Source organism: Anser cygnoides, chromosome 3 (genome assembly GCF_040182565.1).
Source record: "Anser cygnoides isolate HZ-2024a breed goose chromosome 3, Taihu_goose_T2T_genome, whole genome shotgun sequence".
Classification (NCBI taxonomy): Eukaryota; Metazoa; Chordata; class Aves; order Anseriformes; family Anatidae; genus Anser; species Anser cygnoides.
This window is the reverse complement of record NC_089875.1, coordinates 18,933,207-18,957,729: the sequence shown is the minus strand read 5'-3', so window position 1 is coordinate 18,957,729 and position 24,523 is coordinate 18,933,207. Positions and strand designations below refer to the sequence as shown.

The 24,523-nt window shown below is 43.9% G+C and overlaps 1 protein-coding gene across 1 annotated transcript in view; it reads right to left on the bottom strand.

Moving 5' to 3' along the window:
- Window positions 1-617: 617 nt before the first annotated feature.
- EHD3 (EH domain containing 3) overlaps window positions 618-24,523 on the bottom strand; it is a 29,827-nt gene continuing 5,921 nt past the window's right edge. Inside the window, exons 2-6 of the mRNA XM_013174064.3 lie at window positions 24,085-24,261; window positions 20,006-20,103; window positions 5,432-5,844; window positions 4,155-4,319; window positions 618-2,653 (exon numbers count right to left, since the gene is read on the bottom strand). Coding sequence (XP_013029518.1) covers window positions 2,126-2,653; window positions 4,155-4,319; window positions 5,432-5,844; window positions 20,006-20,103; window positions 24,085-24,261 — 1,381 coding nt within the window. The 3' untranslated portion in view covers window positions 618-2,125. The remainder of the gene's footprint in view (window positions 2,654-4,154; window positions 4,320-5,431; window positions 5,845-20,005; window positions 20,104-24,084; window positions 24,262-24,523) is intronic.

The following is a 24,523-nucleotide window of genomic DNA, read 5'->3' as shown; positions in this document are numbered from 1 at the left end:
TTGTTGCTTTTTGCTCTCCACCCTACGATTTCCTCCCTCTCATCCTGTACAAATGCTGAATGGAAACTCTGCTCACACCCTCTTTTTCCAAGTGCTTTCCCAGGACTATTCCAACTGCTCTCACTCAGTGCATCTCGCTGTCCTGTTCAGGGGATAATGACCACCACAACAAACACGTAAAGAAAGAGTGATGAAGACAGAAGTAAAATTAAAACTAGCAAGATTTAAGACCAATTTTTTTTTTTTGGTGTTCATTCTAGATCTTGATGAATCTGTAGCATTTTCATCCGTGACCGGCAGGAGGAAACTTTCAATACATTCCTTTTCCTACTGAAGTACTTATTTAGATGTTACTTTTTCACTTCTGTTGAACGAGGTGAATCTTGGGTACAGTTTGACTAGCTACAGCAAGTATAACACATGCTTGTGAGCAGACTGCCAGAAAAGGAGATGTGTCTGCAGATGCTAACCAATCATTCAGCAGTGCACACAAGTCCAGCAGGGCAAATCTGTACATGCATGTTGGGGAATGTGCTAAACTCATTTCGTTGCACACAGAAATCAATTTTGTCTTTTCAGCTGTATTTAATCTGGTTATGTAAAGAAATAGACAGATCTGGCCTTTCTTTTTAATAATGTTTTAGGATCAGGGTACAAAAACGGTTAATGTATTAATTTTTAAGACAAGTGATAAATGTAATGCAGTAAGCACATCCTACATACACAATATATTTCTCTATATAATATGAACACAGATATAAAATAAGTTATACTTGTATTGTTTTTTTTCATCACAGTAGGAGCTCAGCTTATATAAAGTGACAACAGGAATTGGAACAAAATGCTGCTTTAAAGCAACAACAAAAAACAGAAGTGTCCGTGCACGGGTGTGTGAAACAAAATAGGAAATCTAAGTATTTCTGCTAAAATGGGGTCTTGAAAAGAGAAATTTTATAGAGCATTAAAGAGACAGGGAAGGTCTCTTGGCTCAGGGCCGAGGTTCTGAAGGGGATAAAGTGTTACTGTGTGGTGAGGAGGAGGGTAGATGAAGGCTGTTGACATTCAGGTTATATTTGTGGGGGCACAGGTAGCGGAGCATGCTCTGCCCGCTGTGTTCTCTGCTCTCGTGATGGACCATCTACCCGACAGTGCTGTGTTCTGTGTTCTTGTCTTTACAGTAAGAATGGGACCTACTAGCTTTCACTGCACACAATGAGTAAACATCGCTTCACAGGAATGATGAACACCACCGTTGTTCAAAGGCTTTTGAAGGAGAAAACACTATCCACTTGTGAAACAATCAGTGAGCCTGGGGGTAGAGTCCTGGGTTTCTCCCCTTCCAGCCCACCTGATGTCTGACTTCAGTATATTCTCCCTCTGTTTCACTCAGGGTGGTTGTTCTCTCGGCCATACTTTGAAAATAAATCACCACCAGGGAATGGATGAGAGGTACAGGTGCTTGGGAATTCCTAGTGCCTGTCCCATAGTAAATAACGAAGAACTCAAGATGTCCAATTGAGAGCCATTTCAGATTGCTTTATTTTTTTAAGGACAGGGAAATGCTTGTAGAACTTGCATCTGACAGTGAACCGGATTCCTAAAATTCTTAACCCAGGGATTCAGAATTTGGAATTTCTTATTAATTAGGAGGTACTCCTTAATTTGGCCAACAGCTTGGAGTCCTTTTTGTGGCTGCTTCTTTGCTATCAAGGATCTGTCTCATTGGGTTTGCAAGACCAATAAACAGCACAATGTGCAGTCAAAGCTCAGGAGTGACACTGGTGGTTAGCAGATTTCTGTTAGCGCCAATTCCACTCTCAAAAGATGCAGCCCACTTAAGGTTTTCCTTCTATCCTGCTTACCAGATAATCCTAGTCTCAGTGTCCTTTCTTCACCTTCATGTTTACAGACTACACATTAGAAAGCAGGGACATTACACTGGAAGAGTGAATTGCATATCATCATGAAGAATGATTGGACTTTTTTGTTCTGCTTTAGTTTTTTCTTCATACAGCAAAATAGGTATAAATTGAAAGGTGACCTCACATCTAAAGGTATAATTTAAGTAAACATGTTTTTCTAGATCTTTCTCCCCTCCCTTTCCCTCTCCCTTGCAACCTTCCTTTCATTCTGTTATTTTCCTTTTGGATGGAGGGAGGAGATGGGAAGGTAGCTCATTTGGCAGCTCATGGCCCTCCAACTTGACTTTAATGAGATGATTTGCCAAGGCAAACTCCTCATCATCCAGCATGCCATCTTTGTCAATGTCAGCCAGTTTCCATATCTTTCCCAGCACTGTGTTGGGCAGCTTAGACCTTACCATCTCCTTCTTGGCATTGGCACCAGTTATTTTACCATCAACAGGTGAGAGCGTATAGAAGATCTCATCATACATGGGCTTGTCCCTGGCCACTACCCACTCAGCATCATCAATTCCTTCGCCAGCACCTTCGCCGTAGCCATGGCCAAACGGACCATGTAGCGTGCCCTCGAAGGCTCCTCCCTTCACCATCTGGGTAGGCCGCTGTGACTCCTCCTGGCGTACAAGCACCATGAGCTGGGCGATGTCGTTAGCCAGCATATCTTCCACAGTCTCCAGCAGCTTGCTCTTCAGAGGCTGGAACTTGCTAAAATCTTGGGCCTGCAACTGATCCTTAAAGTGGGACAGGGGAGCAAGAGGTGAGTGACGTGGTTGTGCACAGGGCAGTAACAGCACAGGGTGGGCTCTGGCTCAAAAAACCTACTGCAGATGAGTGGGGAGTACAGCACTCTTCTCTGACAGCCCTGTTCCTCAGCATGTGATAGGATTTCCCTGGCTGGCATTGCTCTTACATATTCTTTAAGTCCTGCAGAGAATAATCTCCTCTGCTTACAAAGTGGGGCTGACATGGCACAGAGAAAGGGAAGTGATTTACTCCAAGACCTGGGTGATGGCCATATGCGAGTAAGACTTCCCTTCCAGGCCATGTACAAGTGTTCTTCTTGAGAACCAAATTGTTCAAAGCAAGCTGGTTGTGCAGCTCTTGCTGCATCTTCTAGCTGGTGCTCTGCATTTCCCCCCCCTACACACACACACTCTGGTAAAGAAGTGCGACTTTGGCAATAGACTATTTTACAGGTAAATCCCTTGTTATCATGCAGTGCGTATTTCAGATGCCATAAAGACAGTAGAACTTCACAGAATGACTCCATTTTTGTGCTTTTTCACAGCTAAGCAAAAGTGGTTTGAGCAGGGACTGCAGAAAACTCTCTTCAAAGAGCTGTAAAACAACCTACAACTTCATCCTTCACCCTACCCATTAAATCCAGTCTATTCACTCCTAATGGAGTGGCATAATTATTTTTTAAACATTGAAACACATTTTAACAAGCAGTGAGTGGGATCTTCTATTGGGTACGCTCTACAGACCTCATTCGAAAGAACTTAGGTGAAATATATTTTTATTAAAAAAGATGAGCAACTGCTGTGTTTTCCATAGGGAGCTTATAATGGCTTCAACAGCCAGTAACTGCAAAGAGGTTTCTGCTTGGACTGAAGCCACACAGCAACGTAGCCTTGCCCAGCATTGTTCAAGTATACAATATAAGGCCCTGATCCAAGGTCCTTTAAAGTCTTTGACTTGTATGAACACTGAATCAGGCCTCAACTTTGCAGCTCAGAAAAACTGCTTCCCTGCTTAAAATAGATAGGGAGCTTTAAGTTTTCACTGCCTCCTTCATCCCCAAGTCTTTCTAGAAACAGAGCAAAGTAGAGGACAAAAAGATACAGCTCCTGAGGAGATGCATGTATATAGGCTTCTGGGAAATATATCTTTTTATTTAATATAGATTAGCAGTATTCTTAGGTCTAGAAAATCTGAAAATGGAGCCTGGAATTAAAAATAAAGAAAAAGAGAGCAAATGATTTGTTGTCAAATGCTACTTAGGCAAAGACTTGAGAAATTAAGGCAGCTGTAGCTTCACATGAGCTCTATGTGCAAAAAATGTTTATGCCTAAACATTGACTGCACACAGTTCAAGGCTCATTCCAAGACCACAACAGGCCTTTCACACAGGCAACGATAATAAAGGTCTGTATTGTGGCTTCTGTCATATTCCCTGGAGTTACTCTTTCCTTGTATGTTCGGTGCTCTGGACAAGATACCACCACTTACCTGCATCTTTCTCAGATTAGGGAAGTCTCCTGGTGAGATCTGATGTTCCCGTTCAATGCGGGCATAAATCTCTCCCAAGTTGTTAACAAGCTCTTTCTTTTTATTGTCTTTCCCAAACACGGAGGGCATTTCCTTCTTTAGAGAGCTGATGATGTAGGCATGGACCTGAAGGGCATTAAATGATATGGAATGAAAAAGACAAGTGCTAAAGAACACATCATGGTTTTCCCAACAAACAGTACCTGTGTGTAGGAGTCAACCCATCTTGTCCCATCCTGAGGAGCAAGCTTAGCTCCTCAGCACGCCTGTATCTGCTGATTATCACTCTAGTGCTAAGTGCTGCTCAGCTGTGTCCAAACATACAGGTTCTAGAACTCCAGACTTTGTTTAATATAGGAATGAATCTTTGACTTACATGACACTATGCTACTGAGTACTCTGGTACTCTGTACGAGGACTGTACAGACCCAGAACAACCGCTTTCATTAAATTCAGTTTATATTATACTTCCTGTTAGCACTGGTGATTCTGGAAGGCAGAATCTATTCTAGTATCCCCAGCAGAAGTGACTGATGGCAGTGAATTTTATATGAAATATTCTGACACATCTTTATTTTGTGGATGCGGGGGTGGGAGAAGCTTTTTCTCTTTCATAGAAAGCTTTTGGGCATCTTTCAGTCTCTCTTTCTCAGTTGATATGGGTCTGCTCCCTGTGCTCTGGAGAGCTTAACTCAGCTCATTCTAAATAATCAGAAATAGAATTTCTGGCAGTGCCCTTGATATATACATATATGTGTGTGTGTGTGTGTGTATATATTTTATATATATATATCTTTCATGTTTGTGGGAGGCTTATCTGCCATTCTTGTCACTCTCCATGTCCTCTGCATCCATCTAGGTTTCTCTCTTTAAGGCAAAAGACCCCCAGACTCTTACTTCCCTTGGTGTGTGATTCTGACACAGGGAATTGGTTTTAATTCTCAAGTTGCTAGCACAGTGCAGCTGCTTTCTACATCCCCTCAGGTGCTACCTTCTTTGATCTGTGAGCAACTCTTCACTCAGGCCAGTTATAACTGATGCACTAAGCAAAGGAGGAATATTCTTCCTTGACGTGCATAGGACAAACACACTAGGCCTCTGAGTGAAATAAGAAGGGGAAGAAGAGCAGTAGGATCCACCAGCTATGCAAGCTAGACCAGCCAAAACCACTTTCCCATACCCTGTGTACTGCATACGGCCCAAACTGAGTGCCTGGGCTCTCCTGTGCCAATACGCACCTTGGCCAGCCGTGCCCGCTTGATGAGATCATTCAGCTTCCTTAGGGCTGCGTTGCGGGGAAGGCTCTGGATATCCCTGAACAGGTCCTGCTCCTCTGCTTCAAACAACTTCCGGTTGTCAGGGATGAGCAACGGATGGGACCAGAAGGAGCCGATATAGACCCTGATGACCTCAGGAGTGTTGACAATCTTTCCCAGGGACCACATAAGGGCACCGTACACCCTCATCAACTGCTGGGTCTCTATTTGGTCAGCTTTGTTGAGAACAACTCTCATCTTGTCCTCGTGGTTCTTCAGGGCCTTGATGACCTCAGAGAATTCATCTGAGATGTCCAGCTTGTGCGCATCAAAAAGAAGAATGATGCGGTCAACCCGCTCCGCAAACCACTCCAGGACAGCAGCAAAGTCGTAACCTACAAGGGATGGAGGAAGAGCAGAGATACACATGCACAGGTGTAGAGAAGCCTGGTGGTCATACCTGAATCATGCCATCTGAGGGTATGCTTGCAAAGAGAAAGCTTTCCCCTAGCAGCTCAAGTAGCTTGATAAAGTGAACAAGAAACCTCATTCTTTGCCGAAAGAGGGTAGAGAGGGAAGTGCTCTTCATTCTGAAACATCTAAGACTTGCACATTTAAGGATGGTTCTCATCTTCTCCAGATTAAGAGATCACCCAGGAAGTCCTGAACTCGTTACAAATGCTTTGTTCAATTGTACATCTTAGGCAAACTGCTATGTTCAAACAGCTACTGCAGAAGTTTTGCATGTAACAAGACAGGGACGTCTAATTTCTGAATTACTGGCCATCAGCAAAGCCTACAAATGCAGCAGAAAGCTAGATAATTAGTATTTGCACCCAGACCGGTTTGAGATTTATATCTCTACTGCTTAATAACGCTCAGGTCTAGTCTAGTTGTGCGACTGTCCCATACAATTCAAAGCCCAGGATGCAAATAACCTGTCATGGCTGAGTAATCATCCTCTCACATCTGCTGCATGTGCACGAAGCAAAATTAATTGTTTACTTTGCTAAGTACTTGCTACTTAGGCAGTATTGCCATGAACAGCAGAGCTGGACTCAAACTAAACACAGTAGTTTCAAATTTCACTTACTTCAGAACTAAGAATAAAGGCACGATAAATAATGTGTGTATGTTTTAAAAATGACAGCAACAAAACAAGCTTTTTTTTTTTCTTCCCCTAGCTGTGTGGTGTTTCTACATCTTTTTTAAAGCCTCACGAAGAGATTGGTGCTCTCTCTCTCTGCTCTATAAGGCTCTCTTATGCTGTGCAAGACTTGGGGTTATCTGTGTTGCCAGAGTGCTGCACTCTGTTAAGAGAACTGTCCTCGTTAAAACACCTTTACCAGCACTGCTTTGCAACACAGCTTTTTTCCTGGTGGGCAGGAATAATCAGGACAGAGCACGTGCTATTTGCATTCAAATCCTTGAACGTAATTTTTTAGTCTTAGCTTTCATGAATAAATGTATAAGAACTAATTCAGTGCCTTCCCCACTCCCTTTTTTTGCCCCTCTATCCTCTCATCTCTCCTAGAGCACAAATAATGCATCCTACTCTTTAGATGAGGGCTATGGAAGGGAGGACTGCAGAGCTCTGATCTTGATTTTAGCCACTGGCCTTTTCTATCTTGTGACTTTAAGCAAATCAGGGTGAAACCCTGACTCTGAAGTCAGGAGCAAAGCCCATGTGAATGTTTCTCTTCAGATACATGAATTCATGTTAGGTGTTTGCTACTAAGAACTTCTTTACAACTGCAAAGTACTATTACGAGGCTGTGTTTTGTCTCGGTTATAGTTTGCTCATAACAAACAAACAAAGGGGTGAGAGGAGACAAATGTGCTCTGCCATTTAAACAGCTTGCCCTGCTTTCTTCCATGTGATCTACAGAAATCATAGAGCAGAAGGCCACTGGCTTGTCACTCCATTAATGTGCAGTGGTGTCTTTTCCAGCAGCAACAAGTGATACCGGTCCCTAGCTCTTCACTCACCTCACATTTGATGCTGAGAGCTTCAGAGAATTCAGCTAGTATTACCTTTAAGAGAGACCTGCTCAACAGTCAATAAACTGTATTTATATGACTTGTCCAGTCCATGTGTCTGACCTCACACGTTCTTGTGAATCAGACCTTATAGTTGAAATAAAGTTGGTTCTGCTTGCTTTCAGATGTCAGCAGTCTTTTAACCTTAGAGATTTTGCCTGTAAGGAGCTCATCTCCATGGGTCTAACCATGTAGCTGTTTTAAAGCTATCTTTATTTCTTTTCTAAATTGCACTAGGACACGCTGGCAGCAGAACAGCATCAATCCCAACACCTTATCTCACTTGGACTTGGTTCAGGCTCTAAGTTCTCCCTCTGAGGAGATCAATAGGGTTTGCAACTGGGGGAAAAAACACTAACTTTGCTAAACACAGGATGCACATCTATACCTAATGGTCAGTTCGGCTTGGGCTGTGCTGGAAATCAGTGGCAGGATAGCTTATTCTGCATATGCAGCCATACAGCTTGCTCTTTCACCATGGGAACAATTAGTGTGACTTTGTTCAGAGAAGTTTGTGCGTTGAATCTTATGAAGTCTCCTTGACTGGGATGCTTTTTGTCACGCTGGCATGTGTTTGAATTGCACCGTGACTGCTTTTCCTAGCCTTTCCTTGAAAGATCAAAGGAGAAAAACTGAGTCATACTCTCTAGGGCACCTAGTAATGTTACAGCCATGTCCTGTCTCAGACCAACATGGATGGTTTCCCTCCAGCAATAGAGTAACAACTGCTGCTAGGCTCTTCAGGGTGTTTAGCAGGGGCTCGGATGAGGTGGGGAAGGCGTCTGCGTCTGACACTCAGCACAGCTTCCAGTGATTCAGTAAAGGTAGGGAGTCATTTGAAAAGAGGAAAGAAAAAGAAAAAGTGGCATTGTAGTTTTGGTATTAGCGGAGGACTTGGGAGGCTGAGGTCTGCCCATTGATCTGCCTGGTTCTCGGGATTTGTCTAAAAGGATCTTTAGTTGCTTAGCTCCATTGATCTGTTGATTTTAAGATGTGTCAAGCCAAGATCTACAGCAGCACTTTAGGTATCTGCTCTCTGAGTGTCTATTTCTTATTCACAGACAAAAATGTTGCTCTACCCAAGAGGAAAAGGGAATTAATATATGCTGGGATCTTCATATGTTCCTAGCTGCTAGCGTAACATACAATTAGTCTAGAATGTCCTTGTAGAGTTCATCAAATGTCTAGATTGATAGGCAGAGCATCTTTCTTTCCCAGCTTCTTTGTGTGTTTAGAGATAATCTACTGACAGCTGTCCTGTACATCTCTATTAAGAGAGAACAAAGCCCTAAGAAGTAGCAAATGTTGATGTTTCAGAGCAGTCACAACAGCATGGGCTGACTTACATCCTGTGCTGGGACAGAAGCCTGATCCCCACATACTCCTCCTCCTTGTATGCGTCCCACTTTTGGCATTTATGGGAATGTGTGAGGCCTTTCCTCTTGGTGCTAAGCAAGAAACTTCTCTCCCTGTGTGCAGCTCTATGAAGTGCTAATCATACCTGCACTCTCCTGTATGGAGGTACTTGCCAGGAAAACTAAGGTATTTTGCTTCTAAGTGACAGAATTCTTCAGAGATAGAAAAGAGGATAAAAACTGTGTGTTTTTCCTTTACATATAGTCTGACAAGTGGAAAAGGCAGGCGGGACAGACCTCTGTTTACAACCATCTACTTGGAGTCAACTCTCAGAGCTCTGTGATGGTATTTTCCCACACAGACAGTTGCCTAGAGAATTCCCACATGGGAAATCTACAGGGTTGACTTTCTAGTTTTGCTTTTAGCATATAAAAGAGTAGATCTGGAGCAGAGAAGCATTTGGATAGCCGGAGACAGGGTATAAAACTCTAAGGAGAAGCAAGCTATTAGTGAAGATATTTAAAAATAAGGCTAAACTAATATTTTAATGTTTAGTTCAGAACTCATTTTCAGAGGACTTCTCTATAGCATGGAGAACTCAGGACGTTTTGCCTGGCTGAAACCAGAGCTGGAACACCTGAAAACGCAAGGCTCATTGTGTAACTAAATTTAAGCATTATAGCCTCACTTCATATTTTTTTTTCCCAATTTTTATTTCACAGATGCATAGGGCCTGATTCTACGTTCTTCTGGCAGTTTATTTCAGTGTGAGATTAGACCAAGAACTCATCTTGACCTACTGTCAAATTAGGAGTTTTCCGTCCAGAGTGTCCCTCTTGATTTGCAAAGTTGAATTAATAACTCTGCGGATGTGTTGTGTTTTTTTATGCCCTATCTCAGTGTTGTAGAGTGTTGCTAAGGCCTCTCACAAAGGCAGCCAGATTTGGCAGTGTGTCACTGATGGGCGAAGCTATCCACATACCATAGCAGTTTATTGTGAAGTTAAATGGCATTTGGGAAGCCAACTGCTTGCCAAAGTTGCATAAATGCGAAAGAATTATTACAGGGATGTTCACGCAAAATGTGAAGGGGAAAATTTTCTCTTCAGTAATTCCTGGTTGTTTATGGTTACACTTCTACTTCTGTTGAAAAACATACCTATTTTAACACGCTTTAATACCGCTGATGTGGATTGTTTCACAACCTCCAGAGAAGGCTGTGAAAGAAGAACACGAACAGAAAATGAATCCCATCTATACAGTACTAGAAGAAATGGGCAAGATGAACATACCATTTCCTTCTATCAGATATTCTTTCACGGGGACAGATTTCATTCTGGCAGCATGAGAAGGATTCAACAGATTTAACACAAAGCTGACAAGTCAGATGACTGTCAGTAGATTCATCCTGTAGAGAAAACGGTTTTCTTGCAGACACCATGTCACCTAGACGCTGCAAGGCAGACTGTGGCTTTATGAATACTTGTCTGTGCGCTGTTGGAACACCTGGCAGCAAGTATTTAACTAAGATACGGCAGGATTATGCAATTACTTTTCTGTCAAGTCAAAGAATGACACAGTCTTTACGTTGACTCCTTGAAGACAAATGATAACAGACCCGGCATAAAACCTGCCTGGCTGTAACATTTTAAAGCCATTTAAACCAGCAATGAGCGTGCATGTAACAGTTCAGCATCGGTTTTGTCTGATGGTAAGCACACTACTCAATTTCCTGTCTTGTGGAACTACAGGCACAGACCCTGTGGTGAGGGTCAGGTGGGATGGAACGAGGAAAGTAAGATGAAGAAATGTTGAAAAAATAAAGCTGGTTTTTTTTTTTTTTTTTGTGGCAGGTATCTGACAGCTTGCTGTCACTAATGTTTTAAACTGTGCCACTGCTTCTAGCAATTTACCTCCTTCCTGGTGAGTTTAGTCCCTGGGAGCTCCCTTCGTACTATCCATCTAAATCTGGTGTGTTCCAGAGACTGAAAGCCCACTAGATCACAGCCCTCAAGAGGGAAGTTTTAATACAGTTTCCATCTGTCCCTATCTGTCAACTGATAGATTGGCATTGTGTGTCACGTGTCTGAGGGCAACATCAGAAGAAGACACAGTAGTTAGCTGGAAGAACAGATATTGACTACCTAGAGAAGGAGCAGCTCTCAGAGATGAAATTTAAAACCTATTCCAGGGAGCTAATTACTTGGTTTGTGTTTTTAAATTGCAGAAGTGGGTTTGGAGGCTGGGTCTAGCTGGTAATTGTGATGGCCTGCTGGAAAGCATTTCAGGGAAAAGACTCTGTCCAGGCTGAACAAGCAGGCAGTCCACGCTGGAAAAGGAGAATGTACCAAGAGGAGCAGGTGCCTCCTGAGTGTGGCAGATAGCTGTAAGCAAAGGAACAGTAAGACAATGTGATGGTCAGAGGGACGAAATAAAGGGAGGAAAGGAGGAGGAAGTGCTACACGAAGTGAGTAGGACACACAAAGTGAGTGGGAAGCAAGGCAGGGGTGGCTGTTGTGAGGGAGGGATGGTACAGACGTGGGTGACTGTAAGGTGATAGAAACCGAAGCAGGGGAGGGTAGAGAACAATGATTTAGGTAAGTTTCTGTGAAGGTGAGGAGCTGGTTAAACCAGCCAGGAATGGATTAGAAAGAATGATGAAAAGAGAGGGATGGATATTGCATATACCTCACTGAAGCTCATCCTAAACCATCTTTGTGAAAAAGCTGCTTCCTTTCTGGGAGTGGCTGCCTTCCAATGGGATATAAAGAGATTTATGTAACGTGTGTCTGTGGGTGTGTTGGGAAGTAGACAGAAATTCCACAGGATGAGAATACTTCTATGAATGATATGTCATAATTTCTAGAGCAGGTTTCTAGAGCTTGCTGATTAGTTCTGCCTTTGCCTATACCTGAAGAAATCATCTGTCCTAGAGCTGGTGATTCACAGCAATGGGAGCCGCATGCTCCAGTCAGTGCTCTGCACGGCCTCTCCCTCAGTACCAAGAATTAATGGAAATGTTACATCCATTTTGGAGGCTTAAAGGTTTCCAAAGCAAAAGTAAAGGGACTCAGCTCTCCACAGCAAATCTGCATAATGTTCTCAGCTAGGAAATGTGGGCTGGTGTCAAATTTCTAATGCTAACATTTACATGAATAAGTATCTGGAGTGGCATACCAGGGACTTTGGCTTTCATGTTGTCTAGAGCAATGGTTTCATGCTTGAGAAGAGACTAGGAGACTGATGAGGCTCCTGCTTTATGTCAGTGGAAACTTAGTGAAATCTCACTAGACAAGTTCAATTCAGGTGGACTAAAACTGATGAAAACATTGTCCAGAGCCAAGTCTTCTTACAACTGTAAGCTTCTATGTACACAAGACAGAACTTTTCCCCTTTACCTGTTACTCATTTATATCTTTGTTATTTCACAGAATCACAGAATGTTAGGGATTGGAAGGGACCTTGAAAGATCATCTAGTCCAATCCCCCTGCCGGAGCAGGAACACAATTTGTGGCAGACGGACTGAGCATCTCATGGTATCTAGGCCAATCCTCAGAACAGCCCATAGCCAGATTTTGAGACCTCAGGAGGTATCTGAATCCAGGCTAGGTTTTCCAGAGATACCAATTTTCCAGAGCAGTGCTGATGCACTGACAGAATTCCAAGAGGTTTTTCACTATAGTGTCCAAACACAAAGTGAGTTCTCCCAATAAACAGTTTGAATCTTGGGAGCGTTCATGCTTGAAAATCAGGTCTGCAATGGCCACCAGTATTAAGTCTTCAGGTAACCAACCGATAGTTGCTGCCAGTGACGAGGAAACACGCTCCTCCTCTGCTGTTACTCAGGACACTGCAAGAGTGCATGATGTGCAAAAATAATGCAAACTAAGATATTGTTGGGCATGACTGTCCTTCCTTAATGGAGGAGATACTTAGGAAATGTCTGGAGTGCACAGGGGACAGACGATAAAATGTACAAATTCAACAGTTCTAAAAAAATCAAACTTGTTTGGTTTAAAAAAAAAAGGCCATATATTAACAGGAGTTAAAAGAAACAGTAAATAAATAACATAGACCTTTCTATTTGCACAACTAAATACTTAATCTCATTTCTTTTGCATTTTATTTTTTCTCTTCCAGTTTTGGAAACGCAAAACATAGCAGTATTCCCACCCCAAATCATGGGGACAGCTCCTCTCTTTCCACCTCTCCCTCAGACAAAACGAACTCGGTCTCCTCTAAAAAATATATAATCTTGAGTTTTTGTTGCATCCTACTTTCAGGTTAGATGAGTTAGTCAGGCTAGTGGCTTCAGATATTTCTACGAATAAAAAGGGACAGATGTGTGCAGGTTTTCTGCTCATTTTTGTTCTTACAGGAAGCACAGAGCTATGTCACTGTAGAACTATGTGACTGCCTTTCAGTGGGACAGCATGTGTGTGAGACTATGCTAAAGTCAGGGAAGTTGGCAGCGTTGCTACTGCACTGTAGTCATGGAAGTGAACTGTGAGGCCACAACTCATCACACTGCACTTTCACCCTCCCGGGTGGAGTGAAACACAAATAGTCACAGGGGACTATTATAGCAAATGTTTGAAATGCCTCCTTTTTTAAATGCTTTCAGGGTATATCATACTGTTCCCAGAACACGTGACAAAACTCCTAAAAAAACAAAACAACAAAAAAAAACACAACTTGTTGCTATTGGTAAGAAAGATCAAGAAAGAAGATCCTGGTAGCTACAGGCCTGTAAAATTATGGAGAAGATTATTCTGGGAGTCACTGAAAAACATCTAAGGGACAACACAATCATTGGTCAGAGCCACCATGGGTTCACTAGGGAAAGGTCTTATCTAACAAACTTAATTTCCTTCCACGACAAGGTCACCCAACTAGACCAAAGGAAGCCAGTCGATGTGATCTTTCTGGATTTCAGTAAAGTATTTGATATTGTCTCTCACAGTATCCTTCTGGACAAAATGACCAGACTATAGTTAGATAAAAGCCTAATAAGACGGGTGAACGATTGGCTGATGGGTCAGGCCCAGAGGGTTCTTGTAAATGGGATTACATCAGGCTGGCGACTTGTCACTAGTGGGGCTCCCCAGGGCTCCATTTTAGGACCAGTCCTCTTCAATGTTTTCCAAAACAATTTGGATGAAGGACTTGAGGGTTTTTTGAGCAAGTTTGCGGATACCAAATTGGGTGGAGCTACTGACTCTGTCAAGGGTGGGGAGGCATTGCAGAGAGATCTGGGCAAATTAGAGAGCTGGGCAATCACCAACAGTATGAAGTTTATGAAGAGCAAGTGCTGAATTCTGCATCTGGGAAGGGGCAACCCTGGCTATACGTACAGACTGGGCAACGAGACACTGGAGAGCAGCCCTGCAGAGAGGGATCTGGGGGCTGTGGTTGACAGCAAGCTGAATATGAGCCAGCAGTGTGCCCTGGCAGCCAGGAGGGCGAGCCGTACCCTGGGGTGCATCAGGCACGGCATCGCTAGTCGGTCGAGGGAAGTGATTGTACCGCTCTACTCTGCGCTGGTGCGGCCTCACCTCAAGTACTGTGCGCAGTTCTGGGCACCACAGTACAAAAAGGACGTGAAACTGTAGGAGAGTGTCCAGAGGAGGGCTACGAAGATGGTAAAGGGTCTAGAGGGGAAGACATATAAGAAGTGGCTAAAGTCACTTGGATTGTTCAGCCTGGAGAAGAGTAGACTGAGGGGAGACCTCATTGTGGTCTACAGCTTCCTCATGAGGGGGAGTGGAGAGGCAGGTGCTGAGCTCTGCTCCCTGATAACCAGTGATAGGACTCGAGGGAATGGCTTGAAGCTGCAACAGGGGAAGTTCAGGCTGCGTATCAGGAAAAGGTTCTTCACCGAGAGGGTGGGTGGTTGGGCACTAGAACAGACTCCCCAGGGAAGCGGTCACAACACCAAGCCTGCCAGAGTTCAAGAAGCATTTGGACAATGCTCTCAGACACATGGTCTGTTTTTTTTTTTTTTTCTGTGGTCCTTCAGGGACCCAGGAGATGGACTTGATGATCCTTGTGGGTCCCTTCCAACTTGGAGACTCTATGAGTCTATCGTACCCTAAACATTTCATGAAGTGGGAGAACATTATTCTGCGATTCTATGATAACATCAGTTCTCTTGGTGTTTGCTTTCTTTTCCAACTACGGCTGTTCAAAACATAGTCTGAGAGCTCTGCAATTGCCCAAGACTGTTATTCATTTACATTTTTCCTTTCACTGTCAGGCTGGTGAGTAACTAAATATCCCAGAGTGAAGCTACTGGTAACTGGGAAGTTTTCCTTTCCAAGAGGGAGAACAAGGCTAGTATGTTTTCCCTTGGCTATGGGAAGCCTGGGCTGCACTGCAGTCAGCAGAATGGAACTGGGTGGAAGGCTGGAAAAAGGCTGGAATAGCATGTACTGGAAAGAACATGCCCTGATGAGAAGGACTTGAGGGTGTTGGTTGAAGAAAAGCTCCATGTGAGCCAGCAGTGTGCGCTTGCAGCCCAGAAAGCCAACCATATCCTGGGCTGCATCAAAAGAGGAGTGGCTAGCAGGTTGAGGGAGGTGATTCTTCCTCTCTACTCTGCCCTCGTAAGACCCCATCTGGAGTACTGCATTCAGCTCGGGGTCCCCCAGCACAAGAAGGACAAGGACGTATTAGAGTCAAGAAGAGGGCGAGAAAGATGATCAAGGGACTGGAGCACCTCTCCTATGAAGACAGGTTGAAGGAGTTGGGGTTGTTTAGCCTGGAGAAGAAAAAGCTCCAGGGAGACCAGCAACTTTCCAATACCTAATAAGGGGCTATTTGTCAGTGGGTCCTAGTGATAAGAGAAAGGGGAATGGCTTCAAACTAAAAAAGGGTAGATTTAGATTAGACATTAGGAAGAAGTTCTTTAATGTAAGGGTGGTGAGGCTCTGGAACAGGTTGCCCAGAGAAGCCGTGGATGGCTTGGATCCCTGGAGGTGTTCAAGGCCAGGCTGGATGGGGCTTTGACCAGCCTGGTCTAGTAGTGGCAGGGGGATTGGAATTAGATGATAGTTTAAGGTCCCTTCCAACCTAACTCATTCTTTGATTCTATGAAAGAAAGCTGCTGGGGAATGACACTGACAGTCCTCATCTCTTGACTGTGACCTTGTGCTCATTGCTAATAATGCAGGAAAGGGAGGAGGTGACATACATCGGGTGAAGATGAAGTGTTCAGCATGTATTCAGGAAGTATGACCCTAAAACAGGGATCAAATACTATTTGGCAATGGCTTTGTTTAACTTGGCAGACTTAGATCTGCTTAGCTCAGGGCGTGTGTAGGTCAAGACTGATGGTTAGCAGAGACTGTGAAGCTCATTGTCCAGGGATGCACTGCTACTGAAGTGCCTGAGCTGCTGTTATCAGGTGGCTCAGTTAGTGACTGCACAAGATGATGAATTATGAGTAAGTCCTAGCTCCTGTCTTGGTTCTGCTGTACTGAATGACCTGATCCATGGTCCTCCCCTTTGTCCTCATTTATTTCAGTACAGTTCCTCCCTTTCTCATCTTCCATCCCAGCAGGATGGTGAGGGCTCATCATGTGACACCTGAACAGTGCTTTGTAAATGGATAGCATCTGTATTGTTACCAAAATTGTCAGAGTAACCAAGACTGTGCTGCTTTGGTACATACAACTCTCTCTCCTATAAGTATCTCTGCAGCCTGCTGTTGCAATAAATTAAAAAAAAAAAAAAAAAGGACCTGGAGCAAGGGACAGGGCAATCTGATGACATTCTTTATATGTGAACAAAGTATGTAATAAAGACCAGAGGAGAAATGGTTGCTCTCTAGGCAAGGTGAGTACAGAAGCAGTGATAACCAGAATGCTTTGTGCCATGGCATCCTGGGAATACTTCTCACCAGGCTTGTAAATGTAAATCTGTGTATCCTAGGGATCTAGCTACCATACCCATGATACCATGGGTGCCTCTCACAAAGGAGCATACAAGTCACAGGAGCTCAGTATGACAGACCAGTGCAGGCAGCTCCTCGGCTACACCTTTTTACCAAAATCTGAGTACAGCAGAAGCTGTATCAGTGCTGGTGATCTCATGGCATGTGCAGGAGATGTGGATTTCAGATGACAGATTGCATCCCCCTTTGCTGCTTAACAGGCCTAGACCTGCACGTCTGCTAGTGGGAAACAACATGGGCTGCTCTGTGTGGGGAAGGTGGCGCATATGAGATCACGTAGCGTTGTCCTGGAAGAGAGCCAGGGCAGAGTTCTGCTTCTGTCTTATGTGGCTTTCCTTGGAGGAAAGCTTGCCACCCCTTTGCAAAGCCCAGCTGTATGAAGCTGACTGCTGCTAGCTCTAACACAGGCACACTGGTGCTTCTCAATGCTGCCTGCCCACTGGGGAAGGTACTGCATTTACCTGTCGCATTAGCCTTTACAACAGCAAACAGGCAGTGAAGTTAAGTCAATGTAGTTCAAACAGAGGAGAGGCTTCAGAACCTGGTCTTGGCCCCTGAATAGTTCCTGGAAAGACAGTTCCCTTGCTCCTGGTCCCTGAAGCATGGATGCAACAGGGCACATGATGAGCCCTGATGGATTGCTAAGCTGGCACTGTATAGATTAATTAATGTTCTTAATAGGAAAAGACAGACTTCTGACGTTCCCATCAAGAGGAATTTCCTATTTTTAGAAATGCTGCTGGTTCACATGGGATGGGCAGGGCAGGAATGCCTGCCATATCTTCTGCATTTGTACTTTCCCTCTCAAATTTATGACAGAAAGCTGCTTTGCTACCCCTTCCCTTCCCTGATTCTCACTGGTACTCTGATCTGAGGGTCTTAAAACATACATACTACTGGCAAATAATGGGGGTGAGCAGAGCTACCCTCCTCCCAACAGTCAAGGAACTGGGAAGTCTCCTGGGAAACCTCTCCCAGGTTTTGCTACATTCCCAAGTGAAATCTGAGCAGGCTGGAAGGTAGAGAAGGCCAGAAGCATTTTGTTGCATCAGCAGTTTTTGGCACTGTCTTGTTTTCTGTCTAGAAACTGCATTATTGCTCTGTCTGCCTCCAAAACCAATCTGCTGATCAGGGCAGCTGGCTTACAAGCCTAGTGGCAAATGTACCAGCCTCACCACTTTTTTCTGTTTCTCTGCCATGACAGCCAGAAGGCGAGCACTCCCTTTCAAACACTGGCTTCCTTGAGAAAAGCTTAAGCTAATCCCTGGCAACAGTCCTTCCTAAATTTAAGCACCTCAGCCCTCTTCTGACTTTCTGCTCCCTGGGCTGGATCCCCTGCAGACAGAAATCAATGGAGCTCTTCCAGCTTCAACAAAGTTATGTTGATCTAAACTGGATGAGGAGCTTGTCCTCTAGCTATTGAAAAGCCATCTGATGCGGCCCACGTGACCAGCTTTGGGCTGTCCTGGATATGTGTGAGGATCTCACCTAACCTGTACTTAGGGCTGTTCCCTGATGCTTAGGGAGGTGTTTGTTGCCTTGGGTTGAAGTGCACCAGTGACTTCCCTAACAGCACACAACTGTGTATCAGGTGTATTCTGGCACTGCTGGTATTTACTCATGTGGCCATAGGAATGGGACACCAAGGCCCCTGGGAGACTGATGGAGAAATTTTGCCAAACGAGTAGCAAGAAGTACCAGTACATTTTGCAGGTGGATATTTTTAGTACTGGAAGTAGCTGGAAAAGAGGAAAATCTTGCAATGTATGTCAGGACTTGAAATGATGAGGAGAGCTGGGGAAGGGTTTTGGAAAGCCTTTTTTGCCACTTGAAATGGGTCAATTTTGACTCATACGTGATGTTTTTTTTAAAGAAAGTGAAAAAAATTGGTTTCTCCTAAGCAAGTTTTCATCATAATAATAGTTCCAGAAGAGAACTGTGCACTTCCAGTAGCATTTTTGACTGAAAAAATGTTTACACCATGTAATTTAAGCTTTGATTGTCTCTGCTTTGAAACATGTTCTGTTGAAAGGAAGAATTCTTGCACACCTCTGACGGTGTCTGCATCTTGCTACCTCTTGTAGACTGTCTGGAAGGAATTCATGATCTCCTAGCAGTGCTAAGACCCACGCTGGAAAAGCTTAATGTGAGTCTTCAACTAACTCTAGCTATCTTTTATAGCTTTATTGATGCTGCTTTAGTTGAGCTTCCTATGGTGGAAGATCCCAGTAAAATGAACAAGGGCTGGCTCTGTGCAAGGTAGTTCCTCGATGAAAGAGAAAAGGAAGTCTCGAAGAGCAATTTCAATGCACAAGCGAGTTACAAAACTGAATCAACAGAAATCTTATGGGACAGGACACTGAAATATGGGAAAGGCCTCAGTACTTTTAAGTAGCGCCTGTGCTGCTGAAACTTAATTGTGCATTGCTAATCGGCAGTGTGAATGAGAATTGATCTCCTCAAACTCAGACATGTGTCATTATCATGCTTTTACTACTTTCAGCTTTCTTCCAGTAAAATGTACAGTTACCAGCTTTATCTCAGGAACCTGCAAAAAATGTGAGCTATGCCACCATCATCTTACAGAGTAAGAAAATGACTGCAAACATTAGGTTCAAAGTATCAAGATATTGTCCACTTCAGAGGGTCATCCTGAGCCACTAAGAGACTTTGAGCTATTCATCAGTATTTGTATATGAATATCATTTAGTATCGCCACGGTTTCCAGATTTGCAACTGCAACAAGGAACGTGAGTGCCAGCTTAGACCTTATCCAGTCCAGCATTAGATTCAGGAAGCCTGGGCAGTGTAAGAAACCCGCTAGGCCAACTGGAAAGAAACCAGGTTGATTGCCATGCAAACCTCACCTATGGCTCATCAATAGGTTGCTGAAAGCAATTGCTTCTGCAAAGCAGATAGGTATTATTTGACACTTTCTGATGGGAATCTGTTCTACTAGGGAATACCAAACAGATATAAGTATTGCTGACACTGTCAGCAACCTTACCTGATAGCACTTAAATTCTCCGTAGCAGATAGCAAATCAAGTTCTAAGGCATCAGTAATGACATCAGTAGTCATGCCGTATCTCTGAGAGGCCCCTACTATTGTTTCTGTCTAGAATTTGTACAGCTTAAGAGGAAACTCACATAGTCCATTTGATTTTAACTACTGTGATTTGGAAAAGAACTGAACTTGGGACTTACCTCTGCTAATTCTCTGCTTTTCTCCAGAAAGGATTCCTGGTGTATCAATGACACTGATGCTCTCTAACACAGGGTTAGGTAGCTGGGCACATACAAACCTGTGCAAAAATAATTAGGTTTAAAATAAAACCAAAAAAGTACTCATGATGCATTGAACATTACAGGCAGCATGGGACAATCCAGGCTCTGATCTCAAAAGCCTTCAGCTGGAGCTACTCTTGATTTAAAGAAATGAAAAAGCTGCCAGAACTGAGCACTTTCTCTGATTATTTTGGCTCTTCTGGAACATGAATCTCTGTCATGACCTATGACGTGAGTCATTTTTTGTGTGTCCCCAAAACTATGAGAAAAACAATTTAGAAATCCAGAGGTTTTTTTTTTTTTGCTGTTTATATTTTAGCAAGAAGTGGTATTTCTTTTTCTTCATTCTCCAGCAGTGACCTGAACTCAAGTGAATTGAAATTAGCTTGTTTAAATAAATCAAGTTGTAGTTTTGTCTACTTTTAAATTTGGTCTTAGAATGTGTGCTATTCTTGCACCATGGAAGCAACATGAGATCTCAAGAATCTGCTTAGGCTATCTTCCTGCTTCAAGGCAGGGTCAATCAGATGTTTGTATGAAGTATTCGTCAAACCCATAATGATGCCGATTCAACAGCCTTTGCTGGGAGTCTACTCCATTTCTTAACTGTCCTTACAGCAAAATCTTTTTCTTAACGTCTAATCTAAATCTCCCATGCTACAATGCATTTTAGTCTCAAACACAGTAGATTAGTCTCCAATACAGTAGACAAGGAAAATGGCTTATTCTTCCACTCTTGTAGCAACGTACACCTATTGTCATCGCATCTCCCCTCAGTCTTTCCTCTAAAGAAAACCAGACTCTCTTCCATCTCTTTCAGTTCTCTGTAGCTGCCTTTCCAGTTCCCTTTCTAAGTCACAGAAGGCCTTTGCAGCTTTCCTTCTGATTCTTCTCAACTTGTTCCACGTATGTCTTCTGGCACAATGACCCTAGTTGATGTGGTATTCCAGCTGTGACTTTGCCAGTAGTGAACAGATTAGATGAATTGCTCCTTCTCTCTTACATATGACAGTCCTGTTTGTGTGTCTCAGGAAGATATTTACTTCTCATAGAAGTATGACACTGTTGACTTACACTAGGTTTGTAATTCAGTCACTCATTTCCCCTCCAGAGCTTCATTTCTGCACAATTCCTCTTTACCTAGTTGTTCATCATCTTATGCCTACACAGGTCCCTAGCTGAGAAGAGTACCTTGTGCTTATTCTTAGAGGGCTGCAGCTCATCTCTTTCAGTTGCTGCTAACAGCAAAGCACAGCAAAAACCTATCTGCTTACATGGCTCCTGGTTGCGTTTTGTGGACAGCCTTTTTGTGACAGCATTCCGAGCAGCTATAAATATATGTGTGCGTCTACGTATGTATGTATATTAATAGGCTGGTGTAACACTGAGGCATAAAAAATGTTGCTGTGGGAGGAAACAGAACCACAGGAAGGACTGGAGTTGACATAATGGCCACTAGATGCAGTCAAGGCAGACAGAGCCTCTGATGGTTCTGATGAAATCCCTGCGGCGATGAACTCCTCCAGGCTATGCCACAGCCTCACCCCAATTTTTTCCACTTGTAGGACTCTAAGATCATTCTGACAAGAATGAATCCTTGTGGGTCAGCTTAGGAATGAAGGCAATTCTCTATCAGATATTTCAGTCCAAATATTTCAGCCTCTTTCCACCATCCACAGCTCAACAGGTGGCAACAGGGAGCATCTTTGAACACGTAACACCTTGTGTAGGAAATGGGGCTGGCTTAGTTCTCCTGTTACGTGCCAGGCTTAGAAGCAGAGAACAAAGGCTCCACAGGTCACAGGCAAGGGGATCTTCCATAGTTTCTCTAGGGAAAGTACTCTACAGGAAATTGCAGATAGAAGGTCAGAGGCTAGCTTAATAAGTGCATTCTGGCTCTGTTGGCGATGTTCTTAAGGATGCTGTCTTCCAGCTGTCCCCACAGAACTGCAGATACCTCAGGGAGCATGATCCAATTCTGCCCTGGACCGCACTAAGGGATGTGTGTAGTGCCAAACTGGACTTTCATTGCCCCTACAGGCAGAGTATGGGGGTGAAGAAAGAATTGTTATCCATGATGTCTCCTGTTGCTGACAAGAAAAAAGCAGAAACGACTCTACCTTAGCTCCCTAAGACAGACTACCAGGGTCAGGAATAATCTTGCAACCATCAATCAAGCCAACATGATACAAAAGCAATGGCTGATATTCCTGATTTTGTGCCAGGCCCTTGGTGCCAAACAAGCCTTCCTGATAACAAGGTGCAGCCTGTAATCTCTCCGATGGGATCCCTCCAAAGCTGGGATACTGCCAGCAGAGCTTGAGTGAGGAAAACAAGCCCTTCTCTCAATGCCTAGGAAGCACCTGGGGCAAGAAGAGGGGGAAAGGAGACAGGGTCAGAGCATGGTACTGCAGAGCTCTCTCTTTTCATCCCAAGACAGCTTGTCAGCCCCATCTCTGGCCTTACCCTCATGCTACTAAGCCTGTTCTTCTTAGCCTGTCTTCTTTTGTCAGTTCAGAAATCGTTACACCATTCTTTTTCTGTCTGCAGAAAAGGGGTTAGTTAGCTGTCATGGCTACTCTCTGCATTGCTAGCGGGACTGCACTTCAGCTGCTGCTGAATCACTGCTGTGCCCCTCTGCCCTGCTGTCCTCACATTGAAAAGGAAGAGCAGGAGGAGAGAGCAACAGCACAACATGATGCAGTGAACTAGGCTAATGGATATGTAGCAACATCAGAGATCCCTTGCTGTATTAGGAGCAAACTGCATTCAGGATGTGTCAATCAGTCCAGGTGTGCTTATTTTTTTGCACTCCGTGCCTGGCCTCATTGCTCCTGATGTTGCTTCTCTTCTGCAGTGAACTGATGGACGGGTGCACAGGTTTTGGGCCCTGCAAGATGCTGAAAACTTCTCAAAATCTGTCTAGTGAAGGACCTTGTTGTGGTATTTGAGCCTGTGTTGTGATCAGATATTGCTTCCAGGGTCACTGTGAGGCTTTCCGCACAGTAGTAACTCCAGCTAGGTCCCTCTTCTCTCATCAAGCTTCTCCCCGTGTTTCTCTGCAAGCCCATGCCCTTGCCTGCCTCGCTGCAGCCTACACCAGCATTCCTGTGGCTAGTGGTGGTAGGAGACAAGGCACTCTCCGGACAGACACTCCCAAAGCCCGGAAGTCAGAAAAGGAGTCTAACCCCAGCTTTCTTGGCCATCTGGCTGAACAGCTGCCATGTTTGCAGTGTCTCCCACCCTGTCTTAGCAGGGAAGGCACCAATGACAGGTGTAGTCAGTTTGTTCCCATTTCCCTGCTGTAGCACAGTCTGTGCTCCCCTAGGACATGGGTGTGTGCTTCTGGCTTCCTGCAAGGCCTAGATCCAAAACTGGATGGTTGGGCGAGGTCTAGGGAATGGAAAGGTTATATTCCTGATGTCACAGGGCTACTGGTCAAAGCCCCTGGACAGTTTCCTGTAGGAAAGAAGCACCTTCAGAGCTGTTACCAAAATATATGTAGGTTATATGTATGTGGCCTCAGAATGCAGAGACATTCAAGTAATTATGAAAGAAATGCAAGAAAGCAAAGATGTGCATATTGTGCCAGTTCCACTCTACTGACTTCACTGGCTGAATCTGGTTGGACTGTTTAGCTTCAAGGAACTGAACTGACTGCAGAACGGAAGAAGCTAGGAATATAAGAACAAGGGACAATGAAATGTAATGGAGAGTGTTTACCTTTAGACTCCTACAGCATGAACGTGACAGGCTGTGCTTTATTCTTTGTTTTGTTTGTTCAACTAAACTGAAGTTTTGGCCCACTTGACTTTATTAATCTGCCCTTCAGTGAGTGACTGATGCATGCCTGTTAGGACCAGGGTGGCTCTGTAATAGCCATGTGGATAGGGAAAAGAAAAGGCAGAAGAAGAGTAATGCCTTATCCTTTTAAATTGCTAGCTATGCTGCTCATTAATCTTAGCTTTATACTCCAGAGCAAGTTTTTGATTACTGACCTGTTCAAAAAGGCATTGCCAAAGGCATTGAGTTTCCTGAATGGTTTTTTGGGATCCACCACCAGTGCATTTCCAGGAACAATTCCTTCCACATCTCCTTGCATAACCGCTATAAAGGAGTCAGTTGTAGGCTCTGGTCCAATCCTCATTCCTGGGAAATCCTGCTCCAGCAGGTACCTGTAGGTGAAAAAAACAGGGTGTGAGCATGAGATGAGAGCTGCCCAAGTCCTAATTGAGTTGTCCTGAAGATCCCAGTGAAATTATGTAGCTAAACAATATAGATCCTTTCAAGAATATTTTTTAGCACTGTCACTGAATTTTTTGGTAAGTGTCACAGTAGCTTTTCTACTTGGGATCTCCACATTTAAAGCTTTTGCATTTCAGGAGGATTATAACAAATGAGAATATTACAGCTGCTGGCAAGGGATTCTCATCATGT